Source organism: Sander vitreus, chromosome 21, assembly GCF_031162955.1.
Source record: "Sander vitreus isolate 19-12246 chromosome 21, sanVit1, whole genome shotgun sequence".
Classification (NCBI taxonomy): domain Eukaryota; kingdom Metazoa; phylum Chordata; class Actinopteri; order Perciformes; family Percidae; genus Sander; species Sander vitreus.
The window spans coordinates 13,334,982-13,350,082 of NC_135875.1; the positions used below are offsets into that span (position 1 = coordinate 13,334,982).

General features: G+C 40.1%; 1 protein-coding gene across 2 annotated transcripts in view; it reads left to right on the forward strand.

Moving 5' to 3' along the window:
• Positions 1 to 15,101, forward strand: part of svild (supervillin d) — a 51,444-nt gene that overhangs the window by 21,470 nt on the left and 14,873 nt on the right. For both annotated transcript variants that reach the window (XM_078278608.1, XM_078278609.1), the window contains 5 exons: positions 1,557 to 1,612; positions 4,431 to 4,528; positions 5,728 to 5,830; positions 9,208 to 9,755; positions 10,118 to 10,250. In XM_078278608.1, coding sequence (XP_078134734.1) covers positions 1,557 to 1,612; positions 4,431 to 4,528; positions 5,728 to 5,830; positions 9,208 to 9,755; positions 10,118 to 10,250 — 938 coding nt within the window. The remainder of the gene's footprint in view (positions 1 to 1,556; positions 1,613 to 4,430; positions 4,529 to 5,727; positions 5,831 to 9,207; positions 9,756 to 10,117; positions 10,251 to 15,101) is intronic.

Sequence of the window (15,101 nt, forward strand, 5' to 3'; positions counted from 1 at the left end):
CATATTAGCAGAGTGCATTCAGAATGATTTCAGTTCACTATGACTTAAAGTAAACTCTAAATTTCTGCTTTAAAACAGTATGCAGATTTGAAAAACTCTACACTGCTCCTCAGAGTTGGCTAATATTCACATTTGTGCAGACATTATTGGCCATTACAAGGTCAAAGGCCCATCCAATAAGCTCTCAGCAGCTAAGACTGAGCAGTCATTTGAGATGGATGAAAACACTTATGGAAAAGTCAGTGAACTTAAGTGGAGGTTTTTCCATCTCTTGAGTTTTTTTTTCTTCTCTCTCTCTCTCTCTCTCTCTCTCTCTCTCTCTCTCTCTCTCTCTCTCTCTCTCTCTCACTTTGAATGTTGGATGGATGATGATGTGAAAAAGATTGGATTGGAGTCAAAGCTAAGAGAGTACAGTCTGCAGGGGAATCACCGGTCTGCAATGTGTATTGTGTCATCGTCTGAACTAAATCATGCTAAGTTCTTGACAGCAGGGGATCTTGGAAACATAAATATATCTGAGTATTAAAAAACTAGAACATTAGGCCTCAATGGAACAGCTTTCTTTCCATTGGAACAGGGGGGGTTTGTCGGAGACGCTTTTTGGATTTTCAATTGTTTTCTTTGGATGGGGAACAATTTTAGCCTGAAATGACTCATTGTCAAGGCAATAAAAACTGATTTGTGGATTGTGAGTGTGCTGATTTAAGAAATTTGTGTTGTTGAAAAATCATTAAATGTAATGGTTTCCTTTAGTTCGGATAAGAAGATTATAAATCTCAGAGCTGTTTTTGATTAGAGAACTCACATGAGAAATAATTCTTTCTCTCTCGCGCACACACAATCCTGGTTTTCCTTTCTTTACAGTAAGGCATTCATTATCTCACATAAACTGATAGATGCAGTATGATTTTACCTCTAAATTTATTGGAGCCCAGTGACTTTTCAAACTCATCCTGAGGCCAGGGAAATATCCCTACCGTCATTTCCTTTTCTGATCCAGAGACACCTGTGTAGAATTACTGAAGCCAATAAGATTACATACTGTCACTTTTCCTGGCTACATGTTTTAAGTTGTTATCCCCAGCAAGAAAGACTTCCACTTTCAAAGACTCACTGGGAAGACTTGTGTGTGTGTGTGTGTGTGTGTGTGTGTGTGTGTGTGTGTGTGTGTGTGTGTGTGTGTGTGTGTGTGTGTGTGTGTGTGTGTGTGTGTGTGTGTGTGTGTGTCATTTATCCAATTACCTAACTCTACCTTTGTGTTTGTGCTCTGTGTTCCTTTTTCACATGCAATTGTATCCTGTATTTACAAACAGCTAGTGTATTGATGTCTAACCTCACCATCTCCCAGAACAATGTATTATGTTCTTGATAGCAAACACACACACACACACACACACACACACACACACACACACACACACACAGTCTGCCTTAAGTCCTCATTCTACACTGGCAGGAAGCAGTTGTCCTCTCACTGTTGTAATCAAGCTTGTGTGTGTGTGTGTGTGTGTGTGTGTGTGCGCGCCTGTGTGCCTGTGTACGTGTATTCTTTTTAGTTGACGAGAAGCATGTGGACTCAGCCAAGAGGACTTCCAGGATGTCTCTTTTTAAGGTATAGTATTTTAGATTTGTCTGCTAATTCCCTTCATCTAAATGTTTCTTGTGGTTTGATTGAGTACACATTGTGTATGTGTGTTTGATTGTCTTTATGTAGCTTTTGCCCAAATTTAGATTTCATAGCTCCAAATGATAGCACACACTAAACCAAATCCAAGCTTCGAAACACATTCATAAACTTGTGAGTGAAGTCACAGATGTTATTTCTATATTTTTTTCGACAGTCTAAGGTTAACTCTTTTCATTTCCCTTGCTGATTTACTCCCAGCCCTTTCCAACGCAGCTGGTGTACGCTTCAACCCCCCCCTGGATCTTTGCTCCATTAATAACAAATTGAGCTGTTCCATACAGCACTGAGCTGTCCCGCACCTTGATGTGCACTCGGCCAAAGTCTTGACTTCACACACACACACACACACACACACACACACACACACACACAGTCTGTGAAAGTTTTAAAGCGACGGTGGGAAGAAGAAACCTAGAGAGCTTAAAGATCCATTCAGGAACAAAACTTGATAATGCCCCAAATCCTATGGGAGATATACACACGTGTGTGCTTAAAAATATAGACAGTATCTGTATTTCCCAGGCTGCTTAAGTTTCAGAAGTGGTTAGGTTTCATGATATTGGATGTAAATAGCTGTTCTAACTTGGCCTTCACTGGCCAGGAGTTGTGCCAAGGTTGGCCAAGTGAACCCAGATGGCAGCAAAACCTGCTGGGAAAACAAACTCCCACAACAAGGCTATCTTACCATCATGCTACTTTTTGTTTTCTCTTTTTTTCCTGCTCTCTCCATCCTTTGTTTTGACCTAGATCTCTGTTATTTTAAGGTGTCTCACTTGAAAGTCATCAGCTGTAACAGATACTCCTTCGCTGTCTTCACTTTTCCCTTATCATTCATTTCTGATCCAAAATCCCTGTTGAAAGCCAGTGAGTCATTGTCTCCAGCAGGAGAGACAGACCAGGAGTGAGGTTACAGTACGTTTGCTCTCCAGCATGGATGGAGGCAATTAAATGTGTACATGGAGACTTCTGGAGAAAGATACAGCTCATTTATATTTAAAATTTCCTGAGTATATAAAAAAACGTGTTTGTCAGAAGGCAATGCATTCATGCTGGGTGGAAAATAAGCTCCTTTTTTATAATCAGTGAGCATCATAAGTCAGTTTGGAAGAGGCCTCTAATTCTGTAAGCTTTGCTGTGTAATTTTGTGAGAAAAGAGCACTTGATTTCCGTTACTTGGCACACAGCTGGAGATCCACTTATCCTCAGCAGGTCACCCCAGGGCCTCGGTAGAGTGTTTACTGACACAGGTCTCACCCAGCTGCAGAGTTCACACTGTACACATGTGTGATGATTACACCAAAATGATCTACGACAATGTATCTACCCCTCGGGTCTGAAAATGGACAGCGAGTCAGAATGAGAGTGACCCATTTAAGAAATTATAAAAAAATATATAAAGTCTCAAAAATGTGTTTTGCTTTTTGTTACTTCACTGTGATGGTTGAGCTTCTTCGTTCAGATTGATGTGTGTAGAGTTTGACACTAAAAGGCCATTTTCACATTCATCTGCTGAAGCGCGAAAGTTCCTCTGAGCTCACCTTAAAGGGGAACTATGCAGTTTTTTTAAGCTTAATTTACCTTAACTAAACAGCTTTGGAGTCATGGTGGAACGGTTATATGACTTTTTTTTCGAGTTGAATGGTGGTCGTCTCACTCCCCCCTAACGCCTGTGAGCGGAAAAACCACCCTTGCAACTTTCGGCCAGCGAGCCGCCGGCCTCGGCGTCAGGAAGTATCGCGTGATATCAGGTCTCGCGATGCAACCAATTGCTTCACGGCACCGCACACATACGCCCATTCAGGAACCGGCTAACAAAGTAGCGATGGACTTTTTCACACTATCGTCATGGCTGAGCCGGCAAAAAAGAAGCAGAAAGCTAGAAAAGCATTGTCGGAGGAACAGAGAAAGAGGAAACGGCAGACTGACCGAGCAAGGAGTCAGACACAAGTAAACATAGGAGCTGCCAAATATCTATTCCGAAGCTGTAGGTGGAGCTCTATAGAGAAACCTGCTAGCAAAAAGCGAAAACAGCAAAGAAATGGCCAAAACTGCATAGCGCCTTTTTAAATCTGAGATGAACGTACAAGCATAATTTATGACATCACAACTAGTTTGGAGGAAACCCTGGTCCAATATACAACTTACACAAGTATGACGTGGAAAGCCTCCAGCGCACATACACTTGAGAATGGACTTTTCAGTGAAGTAGGACACATTTAAACTTTTGAAATGATACACATTTGCAAATGAATAAATTCTGGATTTTTTTGAGTAAGGGAAGAAAGATGTAATTTATAAGATTTTTTTCTTTTGTGGAAAAACTATATCAAACACAAAGCAGCATATTGTATATGTTATATAGTATGTCTGAGGGGATCTTTAACATTTAATGATAGTTGAATATTAACAAAAACAAAGCATAATAGCACCCTTGAGGACATTGTACTTTAATGTGGAAAATGCAGTAGCAGCAGTACTCATCTCTCTCTGTTTTAGTTTTGTATGTACTCAGGGTGGGTAGGTTTACTTCACAATCACTCGCACACTACAGCATTGACCTGAGCAACTCCTGGAGCATTTGAAGGGTTAACTGCTTTGCTCAAGTGTATGGGTGGAGTCTCATTCATTTATTCCCTCCCCTTATCAAGATTAGTTTTTTACAGATAGTGTAGGACGTAAGCAGAATTTCTTGCAAACATAATCCTAACCTTTAGGCTGCCGCCGCCCTTCTCTCTACCTGTAGGAGCTGGAGGGGTCGGAGGATGGAAGCAGCGGCCGACGTGCCAACGACAGGGTAAAGTGTCCGCTAATGAGCAGTAAAGCAGAGGAATCCTCTACCAGGTAGGCATGTTGAAACTGATTTTTATTAAAAGCAAAGGTAACTTCTAAATGAACCTGTGACTGACACTGTAAACCTTCTGCTGGGAGGTTATTGTTAAGTGTTGGACTAACTGCATTTCAACTTTGAATGGAGACTTCTTTTTCACCATTCAAGTCATAGATGTTGTGGTCTGCGGTACATAACATATGCCACAACACGAGCAAGTAGAACAGATTCACCAACTGACACACTCGCACACAGGCCGCGCAGACAGAGCGGAGCACAGAGGTAATTACAGACCAATTGAATGGCTGAATGTTGTGAACAGCTGCAGAGATAAACCAGATAAACCTGCAGAGCTTGCCCTCTGTAATACCGCACTCTCTCTCTCTGTGTGTGTGTGTGTGTGTGTGTGTGTGTGTGTGTGTGTGTGTGTGTGTGTGTGTGTGTGTGTGTGTGTGTGTGTCTGTCAAAGACATGAGTAAGTTCATTCCTGTCCTGTCATATTTTTTTCCACTTGGAGTTTGAACTGACCCATGGACTATTTTCAGTTTCTTCCCAAGTCAGAAGTGATATCAGTTTGTTTGACTTTCTGCAACTGAACCTTTTTGATGTACAGAGATGTAAATGACCTTTTCAGCAAAGCTCAATTGCACTGCATGCAACAAACCAAACATTTTCATTCAAATAAATTAGGCTTACGACAAAACAAAAACGATAGCAAAAAAAAACATTGCTCAGGAGATGAGAAGCATGCTAAAAGCAAAAGTGAATGTGTCTGAGCCTAAGGTCAACAAAACTCACATCAGACGAGGTTATTGTGAGCTGAGCGGTGTCTTAGGGAATTCAAAGTTCAGTGTGTTTGTCATTATGCTGGCCCAGTGCCTATATTGATTACAACGCTCTAAATCACTGTTTATTGATTTTGGCAACACCCTTTGTGTTAGTCAAAATCAAGGAAAAAATGATATGCTGCAGTTGTGTACAATACCGTTTTGACACAAGCTTTACCCAGATAGATTTAGTAACATTGACTTCAGGGTGGTTGTAATACATTAAAACAAACACTAATAAATACAAATGGTAAGCCAGCTTTTTCCTGCATTCCATTATGTAATGGCTGAGTTGTTTTTACATCAAATTGAGGAAAAACATATTGTTTTCTCCTCTTCCTGTCTGTTTCCACCATCTTCATCCTTTTTTCCGTTAAATATTTCAGCCTTTCCAAAACTGATATAAGCAAGTTAATGGATGATCAAGAGGCCACGGATGAAACTTCATGGAAGGAGCAGCAGGAATATGCTTCCCCGGTTGAAGAAACGGTCAGTATTCTTTTCCATTTATATTTTTTTCCATTTATTACTATTTTATTACATTACTTTTTATATATATATATATATATATATATATATATATATATATATATTAGGGTTGTCAGCGTTAATGCGTTAATCGCGATGCGATTAAGGGCCGACGCAATTAATTTTTTTTAATCGCATGCCGGCATTTATTAATTTATTTTACACTTCACTCAGCTTTGCGTTGTGTCTAACAGGCTACTATTTTGACCCTTTGCAGCACCGTTACTTATAATCAAGCTGCCACTTCCTCCTAACACATCCTGCTGTTGCAGGCTGCAGGCATGATGGAGAAACACAGCAGCAATAACTCTGAATGGAGCTTTTTATTTTCCAAAACTCCCGGACGGTTCGTAGACAAGTCGAAAGCCATATGCATGTTGTGTAAAGCCGAAATAAAATATCACAGAAGCACGTCAAGCTTGAGCTTCCACCTATGGAGCTAAGCATAGTAGTACAGTTAACGTGATGCTACCCGCTAGCGGGCTAAACGGGTGGCAACTAACTGCAGACCTGTCAGCATCGTAGAGGACTCGGGTCTTAAAGACGTACTACGGTTGACCGGTCTCATTGCCGTCAAGGGAGACAGTAGTTTCACCATACACATACCACACGGAGAAAGCAGCCGCACTGGAACTGCTGTAAGGTGCTGCAAACGCTGTCTCATTAACCGGTGATCACTGGACGTCAGTGAGTAATCAACATTATTTAGGAGTTACTAAACACTATATTGACTCTAGTAAGGATAGGTATTTTTAGTTTTTTTAGTTAGGTACTTGGAGGAATTGTGCAATAATGACAGATTCACACATTTTTCTTTAGTTTACAGTAAATAAATAATTACAAATCTTAAAATCAAGTTCATAAAGTAACTTTCTTTGCATTCATTTGATTCCCAATCAAGATACACTGGTAAAAATTGCTTTCCATTGTTAATATGTACTTAAAAACTGTTCTGAAATGCAAAATAATAGAATTTGAATCATGTGATAAAATATGCGATTAATCGCGATTAACTATAGACATTCAGCGATTAATCGCGATTAAAAAATTGTAATCGTTTGACAGCCCTGATATATATAGATATATATATATAATATATAGAGAGAGAGAGCTAAATGCCACATGGTTTCCATAACTCAGTAGGCTGAAATATAAAAGTCATCTCTCTGGATTGTGTTATGGAAAGATCATATTTTTGACCACGGCTGTTGCACCGCATGCAAACCAATTCCAAAACTCTTACTCACCTTAACTTTGGCTCTCTTTACCTCTGGGTCTGGTTTAGTTTAGTTTTTTAGTTTTTGAAGTTGACATGTAGATTGTAATTCATGTCACTTATGTACAGTTGCAAACACACACACACACACACACGCTCTCTCTCTCTTTAACTGGATAAAATGTGAACACGTCACCCAGATCTTAAACTGATCGTTATACGGTTATGAATGTGTGTATACGTACTGTATACCACACACAAATGCCCCCACAAGTTTTACGCTCCGGTGTTTTTCATTTAAGAAGACCACCTGGTTAGCGTTGCACTTTTACCTGACCTGGCCTCTCGGTCTGCTTCTTCCTTCAACTCCTCCTAAATCAGCAAATCAGCACTCCGTCATAACCTTTGACCTGTCAGCAAGATGTCTGCTGTTGCTCCAGCTGCTGTTGTTTCGACTAAGCAACAGCAGATTACACACACAAAAGGGGGTGTTTAGATGTATCATTTCATCAGAGATGGGAAGTAACAAAGTACAAATACTTACTTACTGTACTCCATTAGATTTTTCAGATGTTTTTACTTTACTATTTATTTTTGTGCCGACTTTTTACTTTTACTCCTTACATTTTTAACACGAATATCGGTACTTTCTACTCCTTACATTTTACAAAATTGGCTCGTTACTTTAGTTTAATAAAATAATTTTAAGTTATTACTCTGTTATTATTTTCCACGTCATCAATACCGTATTCAATCCAATTGGACGGGAATATACGTTGCACTTGGCGCACCACTACAAGACTACTTGACAGATTCGGCAGCATTCATTCGCAGCAAATCATTGCATAAAAAGTATGGGGAACTTCTTAATTAATGTCTGTTTTGTAATTCATATTTTCTTTATTCTTTATTTTCTTTCCAGAAGCCATATTTGAGCACACACACATGTAGATTCCTTTAAATGTTAAGGGGAAGATTAAAAAAGAGAAACTGGATCTGTGCAATTCTCACAGACTCACAATTTAATTCATATCTTGCTACTCAGTCAGAATCTTATTAACCTGGAGTCCAGTCTCTGTCACAATGATCATATATGTGATGTTTTAGGCAGCTATCCATTTAAAATGTATGCAAAGGCATATAATATTAATATCATAACATAATATAATATTTTCCATGTCCACTGAAGTTTCTCAGCTTGCACTCTAGTAACATTTGTGTGGTCCAGGTAGCTTTGCATAAAAAATGGTTGTCATTCGCAAGGCTACTTTTACTTTTATACTTTAAGTAAATTTCCAAGCCTGTACTTTGTTACTTTTACTAACTACCTAAGTTAAATCAGTACTTCTGCTTTTACCAGAGTATTTTTTAACACAAGTATCTGTACTTTTACTTGAGTACGGAAAGTGAGTACTTTTGCCATCTCTGCATTTCATGTTCGTGTTTGCTCTGTGTGTCTCTCTTGCATTTTGAAACAAGTATTACTCTTTAAAATGCTTTTTAAATGCATGATCACGTTCTTAAAATTGGTAATATTTTATTTTATGGTAGCTCAGACTACAAAACGCTTGTTTCTCACAATTACAACTTTACTTCGCACAGCATGTGTTTTTTCTTCTTCTTAGAAAAACAACAAACATAAGTGACATCCCATACAAGTCTCCCAGACTCATTGACAAGGACAGTCTTCACGGACTTTCTTGACACACTGTTTCTCTCTGTTTCAGACATTAACTCTTGGGCTGTTGGATTTTTACTTTATTCCTCTTTCTAACTACCATTGTCTTCTTTTTCTCCAGCTCTAAGTCTTCTATTTTTCTTCTTACTTATGTCGATTAAACCACTTCAACATTCTTGACCTCCACCTATTAACCCAGACTTTCTTGATAACAGCAGTAGGTCAATGAAAGCAGAAATAGTAATAGTTGAAACCGGAGTATGTGTTTGTCAAAAAGAGAGGGAAAAAAAGGAATTTCACTGTATGTGTGGAAACTGCAAAGGAGCTGAAATTGGAAAATGTTGGTCTGATTAAAGGCGTGTATGCAACTTTAATCGTCTTTTCCAGATATTCTAGATATTACGGCTGGTAGTTTAAAAAGCTTTCTGTTTTTCTCCTTCTCAGCCTTCCAGTCTCTTCTCTGACAGAGCTCTCCCCCTCGGCAAGAACAGAGACGCCTCTCCCCCTCCCTCTCCTCCCTGTCAGCGTGCCTCGCTGCAGCGCCAGGACTCTGGGCCTCGGGGCATCAAGGGAATCCTAAAGAAAAGCCGCTCCACCAGCGTGGAGTCGGACCACAGCGAGGGCTCGACGCCGGACTGCGCGCCAGCCCGACAAAGCAGTGTCACCCTCAGCCACCCTGAGAGCGAAGAGGAGATGGAGGAGGAGGAGAAAGAAGAAGAGGAGGAGGAGGAGGAGATAGAGGAAGAGGTCAGTGGGGAAAATGACCGAGAGGATGAGTCATTAACTGATGATATCACAGATGGAGGGAGCTTCAGCATGGACGGACAACAGAGGGAGGGAAGCAGCAGCAGCAGCAGTAGTAGAACGAGCTTTGAGGAGAGGCGGAGTCCCTCGCCTGACGAGAGCCTGGAGAAGGCGTCCACAGTGTCGGAGGATGTTGAGGAACTGGACAGCAGTTTGGATGGAAGCCAGGGCTCCTCACTCAAACAGAGGTCTTTGGATGTACACAAACAGCATGCATTATTATAAAGTATAAGGCCTGAATGTGCATAGTTTTGACTATGCAAAGAAAAGGGAATTAAAACATATTAAATGGACTTTGAATTCATTTAAGGCGTATAACTAAAGCATCCAAAAACACAGTAATTTCGAAAATGTCACGAAACCTTAAATATACAGTAGTTGCGACATATATATACTATAAACCTGGGACCAAGTAATTTGCAAGAAGAGAAGCTTTTAAATATCTTTAATACTCAAGTTAAGGCTTTCCAAGATGCATAGCAAAGGTATGTTAGACAGTATATTGTCATGGGGAAAGAACTAATATAATATGTCTTCTTGCCTTTTTCAGACTGGCAGAGTTCACTAGTGAAGGTGAGCAGAAGGATAGACTGAAGAAGCCCATACCATCCAGTCTGATCCAGACATCACTGGCGGATCGCTTCGGTCAGCTCCAAGATGCTGAAAATGCCTGGATGAAAAAGGTAGGTTCTTAAAAAACTCTTTCTTTGTGTTGTGGGGTTTAGTAGTCAGTTAGTGAGTTGGTTGGTTAGTATGAATAACAGGTTTAAGACTGGAGTTGGAGTGCAGTAGTTTTTTGGGGTGGGGAAACTTGCAACAACGTGCAAATGCTGCCACATGTTGAGGCTTCCCCTCAGCTTTGTGTGCAGGGAAAGAGGAGATTTGGCTGCGGACACATTTCTTCCTCTGCTGAATCAGGTTATTTCACTGAGTTGCTGCCAAAAGGGTGTGAAGGGTTAGGAGGGCTTGGGGGTGCAGCAGATTTGGGAGTGGTGATGCCAAAGCCCAGAGATCCAGGGCTTAGCTGGCCTCCCAAAAAGAAAGAAAAACACGCCCCTTCCCCTTGTAAAAATAAAAGCCTATACCATGACCAAACACCTGCAAACTTTCCAAGCAAATGCCTGCTTCCTTTTGTTTGTTTTTGCACTCTCCACTCTTCTCTTGTCCTTAAAGTTGAAAAAGAATTCCATCCATAAGCAAGCTTTTGAGTTCTTTATAGACTTCCATGTCTTACAAAATATAAACATCCAGAGTAAACAGTTTTACACAGGTCAGCATAGAGGGTTTAATGTTTAACACATGTTAAGATAACTGACATATTTGGTGGTGTATATAGAAGGTGGTGATAGAAGAGCATGCAGGTTTCTACATGCTGTTTTCCTACACAAACAAGACCACCCTTGCTGAGTTTTCAAGTGGGAAAACAACACTACACTCTATTATAACCATTCCATGGACAGTGCAAGTAACGAATTGTACTACAGCAGTGGAAAACCCATATGAGTGCCACATGGCTATCCCCAAAAACAGTAGATTGGACACTAAGATTGAAGTGATGTCATGTTTATTTGAACAGGGCATTTCTTGGCTTGACGTCTGTCCAGATCAATGATCCTCTTGGGGGATTTCTGGTTTTTGGCTCATCCAAGGATGAGCTAACCTTAGAATAAATCCACTCTTAGTCTGGAAAAAGCCACTTAATAAGTAAGTACAGACAGCCAACAATTTGAACAAATCCCCACTCAATAAAATACTGAAAACTGATGTCATTTTATGTTTGTGTGGTCTGTCTTCATTATGATAAGTCAACGCAAAATCCATAACAATTAATGGCACACAAACTGCATCCTCAACACTCGAACCTCGACACGAATGGAAGAGGGCCAAACTGGTGTCCAAAATTCCATCTGAGGTTTTTGCATGTGAATTGGTCTGAAACCTGCTGTGCTCTGTGGCTGCTACCATAGAGCTCTGGGAAACTAACTCACATCAGAGATGTAGATAATACATGGTTTAGGTAAATTAATGGCATTGATGCCATGTGGTCATTAGTTATGGGCCATTTGCTTGCATATGTATTCTTGTTACTTTTCCGTGTCTCTCTTGAGGAAAAGCCGTTGGTTTTCATGTTTAGGCATGTCATTTTATCTCATACGCTGCCAATCCGGAGCAGATGTTGTTGCTCTTTGGTTGATATGTGGGAGACCAGGGACTGTAACATGCATGGTATACACCGTGGTCATCTTCAACCAGCTCCAGATGTTTCCTGTTTAGCCTGCAAAGCTGTTTTTTTTTTTTTTTACACCACGGCTGTGTTGTAAAGTGAGGTCTTCTTGTAAATTAAATTTAAAGAGGGTCTGTGTTGTTTTGAATAATGATTGTTAACCATAAGTTACGTTGACTATTTGCAGCATGTCATTAGTTAATGATAAATTGAACCAAAATAAAAAACCTGCTGCTTTGCTAAATTTAGTTTTGACAGTACATTAAATTACAAATTATAAAGTGTACTGTTGACACAGACATTAAAAGAATGTTTTGGACTTTACATTTATATTCCAATGATGACTCATTGAAGAACTCTGATGCAGTCCATTAAGACTAATGATTTGCTGGAAATATTGTCCCTGGTGTGTTGATTACCAGAAAATGTATTATATATATAATCCTCTAAAGATGAGTGGATTACCTCTAATACATCATGAGTGTGTTGAAAAAGGCTCTTTAAATAGGCAATTTAAAAACACAAATTATTACTTGAAAGGAATCAGATTTTTTTGTGTTAAATCCACCAACAGGGTGAGACATTTTCACTTGATTATAACTAAACTGTGTGGCTAGTTTCATACTCTCGCTGCATTGCTAATGGTGTTTGCCCTCTCTGCATGCACTGTTATAAACGGCCTACTTCCCTTTTCCTTGCTTTCCCATTCTCCAAATCTTTATGCCAGGCTTTAAATGACCCATGTCTCTTCTTTAGTCATACATGTTGCCCTGCTTTGCTCTTTCTCCTCCATACTCATCTGATCATTTCCCTTTCCTCTTCCCCTCTTGTACTATTCCTCCCTTAACCCTTCTTTCCAGTTTCCTCTGTCCTCACCTGCGGACTCTACCCCTTACTTTGACTTTGATACCTGCCGGTCAACCTTTCCCAGTCCCGTCAGGTGAGTGTGTGTACATACATACAGTATGTAGTGTGTGTACCTCATTGCATGGACTTAATCCCGGACATTTTTTGGCCCTTATTTCTCTACCTGTGTTCTGGACAACTTCTCACACACTCTCTGAGGATTACCACTGAGAAATCAGAGCTGTCAACACACTTGCTGTTGGTACATGAATGTGGTTTGCTGGCCCTCAGCTGGTCCATATCTGTGTCAGTGGTTTGGCTGAGGTGTTGCCTGCCTGCACCGTACAGTAAGGCAGGTCTGAGAAAAAATTGTTTCCTGTGGGGGTTTGAAGCCCAGGCCCTTTCCTCTCCTCCCCTTCTCTCTGGGGTCCTGTCAGACCAAGGTATTTCCCCTCTCTGATTGACTCCAGAGATGGGCTGCTAGCTGGAGGGGCTGTGTCAGTCTGTGAGTGTGTGAGTAGGCTTCAGGACTGTGTAAGATGACAGATATTGTAGTTTGCATGCATGGACACGCATTATTCTAATGAGAGACGGTAATGTGATGTAGTGTCCAACAATTAGGAGTATTTAAAGTTTAAAGGTACAAGAAACAGGATTTACCCAGTTACCCTTTTTTCATATATAGAATTTCTTTGAACTTTTGTCACATGTCAGGCTAATATTTGACCACTCCATGCCACATGTTTGACATTAAAGTACAAACAAACTGTGTGTGCAGTGAGTGAGTGAGAGACAGACAGAGAGAGGGTGTTTGAGTGGAAACTGGTGCTTTTTCATTTTGTTACTACATGGCTGTTTAGATATTGTAGCATATTCAGGACAAATATCACACCACAGCCTGTCACTCCTCAGGCTTGTTATTTAAATTTGACTAGATTTATATTACATGGCACTGCAATTTCCAGCTGCTTCGTTGCCATAGTATCAACCATGATTGGTTAAGCAGAGCTGGAGAGTTTTGCTCAGGGACGATATGCGTCGAGGAGTAAACCTCTATATATGAGCTACCCAGGCGCCCCATCATGGTTTTTTAATCCTCCGTGTCCTCCTCGGCTACTAGCAACTGCGTGGAGGAGGGGTGGTGGCGGTGCGCGATCACGGAAGGCTTGTATCATGTGGACGCGCTGGCAGTTTTGTTGTCATTACTTTGAATTTCTCATGGGGGAGACAGAAACCACGCACTTATTTTTATCAACAGTTTAGTAGTAAAAGATATTGGATGGTAGCTGTAAGCATTACATCAGTCAGGTATCCAAATAACCTATTAGCCTATAGAATATATATAGCATATTTGTGGTTTGTGTAATGTGTTCAGAGTTTTTGTAATCAATAATAAGAGGACTCAAGTTAGCGATTTCATGAATAGAGCACTGTGACATACTGGCAACCTGTCCAGGGTGTAAGACAGGTTGCCAGTATGTCACAGTGCTCTAGTCATAAAATTGATAATTTGAGATTCAAATTTCAACAAGTTTAGAACTGTCATGAGCTACTACCAGAACGATATTGAAGTCTGCCATTGCATAAAAAATGAATTACATATTTTTGTGTATTTCCTGCTATTGTGGGGATACACAAGTCATCTTGAAACTGCGATGCGAAAGCACAATTTAAACAAGCTGTGTCAGTGACAGCCATTGACTTCTCTAACTCTAAAGTGTGGTCAGCTGTAGCTAATTAATGCTAAAGTGTGAGTTGGCAAAACCACAAAGTGAAGATTCCTAGCTGTTGTCTGCATTCCAGTGTGTGTACTATTTACAATCAGTCAAAGATGGCTTACTCTCTTTTTTCTTTTCATGTAGAAATACAATTGATTATGATTGGTACAAACTTATCGTGTTAAATATCATGTAGACACCCAACACAGGCCTAAAGGTTCATTTATAAAAAATAAAGACAATAAATCACAATTAGACATTATTCTCATATCATTCAGCTTTTGCTATTATATTGACATTAGTTTATTGTCAAAAACTTTGAATATGGACTGCTGATTTTGCACTATATCCTCCTTCTAATACCACAGTGACATCAGTGTGGCTGCAGTTCACCGCTATAACCAAACATCTTTTTCGCTTTATAGCTGCTGACATCTGTGAATGCTTAGTTGACTCTTCAGAGCTTACAGTACATATGGTGCTGTGAATCACAGTATGACAGGCAGCAGATCACACAGATCATCGTTTATCCACAAAGAAAATTCCTCTGTGAATATGAAACCATACAAGCATAAGTACATCCAAGAATATACAGTATAAATACATGCGAGCACCAACCAGGTAGAGTTTTGGATATCCTGTTTTCCTGTTTTATTTTTACAATAACTTTGCTTAATGCTGTTTATCTGCTTGGAACTTATTTCCTGCGTGTGTTTCTCCTGTGCAGTCATAGTGTGGAGATAGGT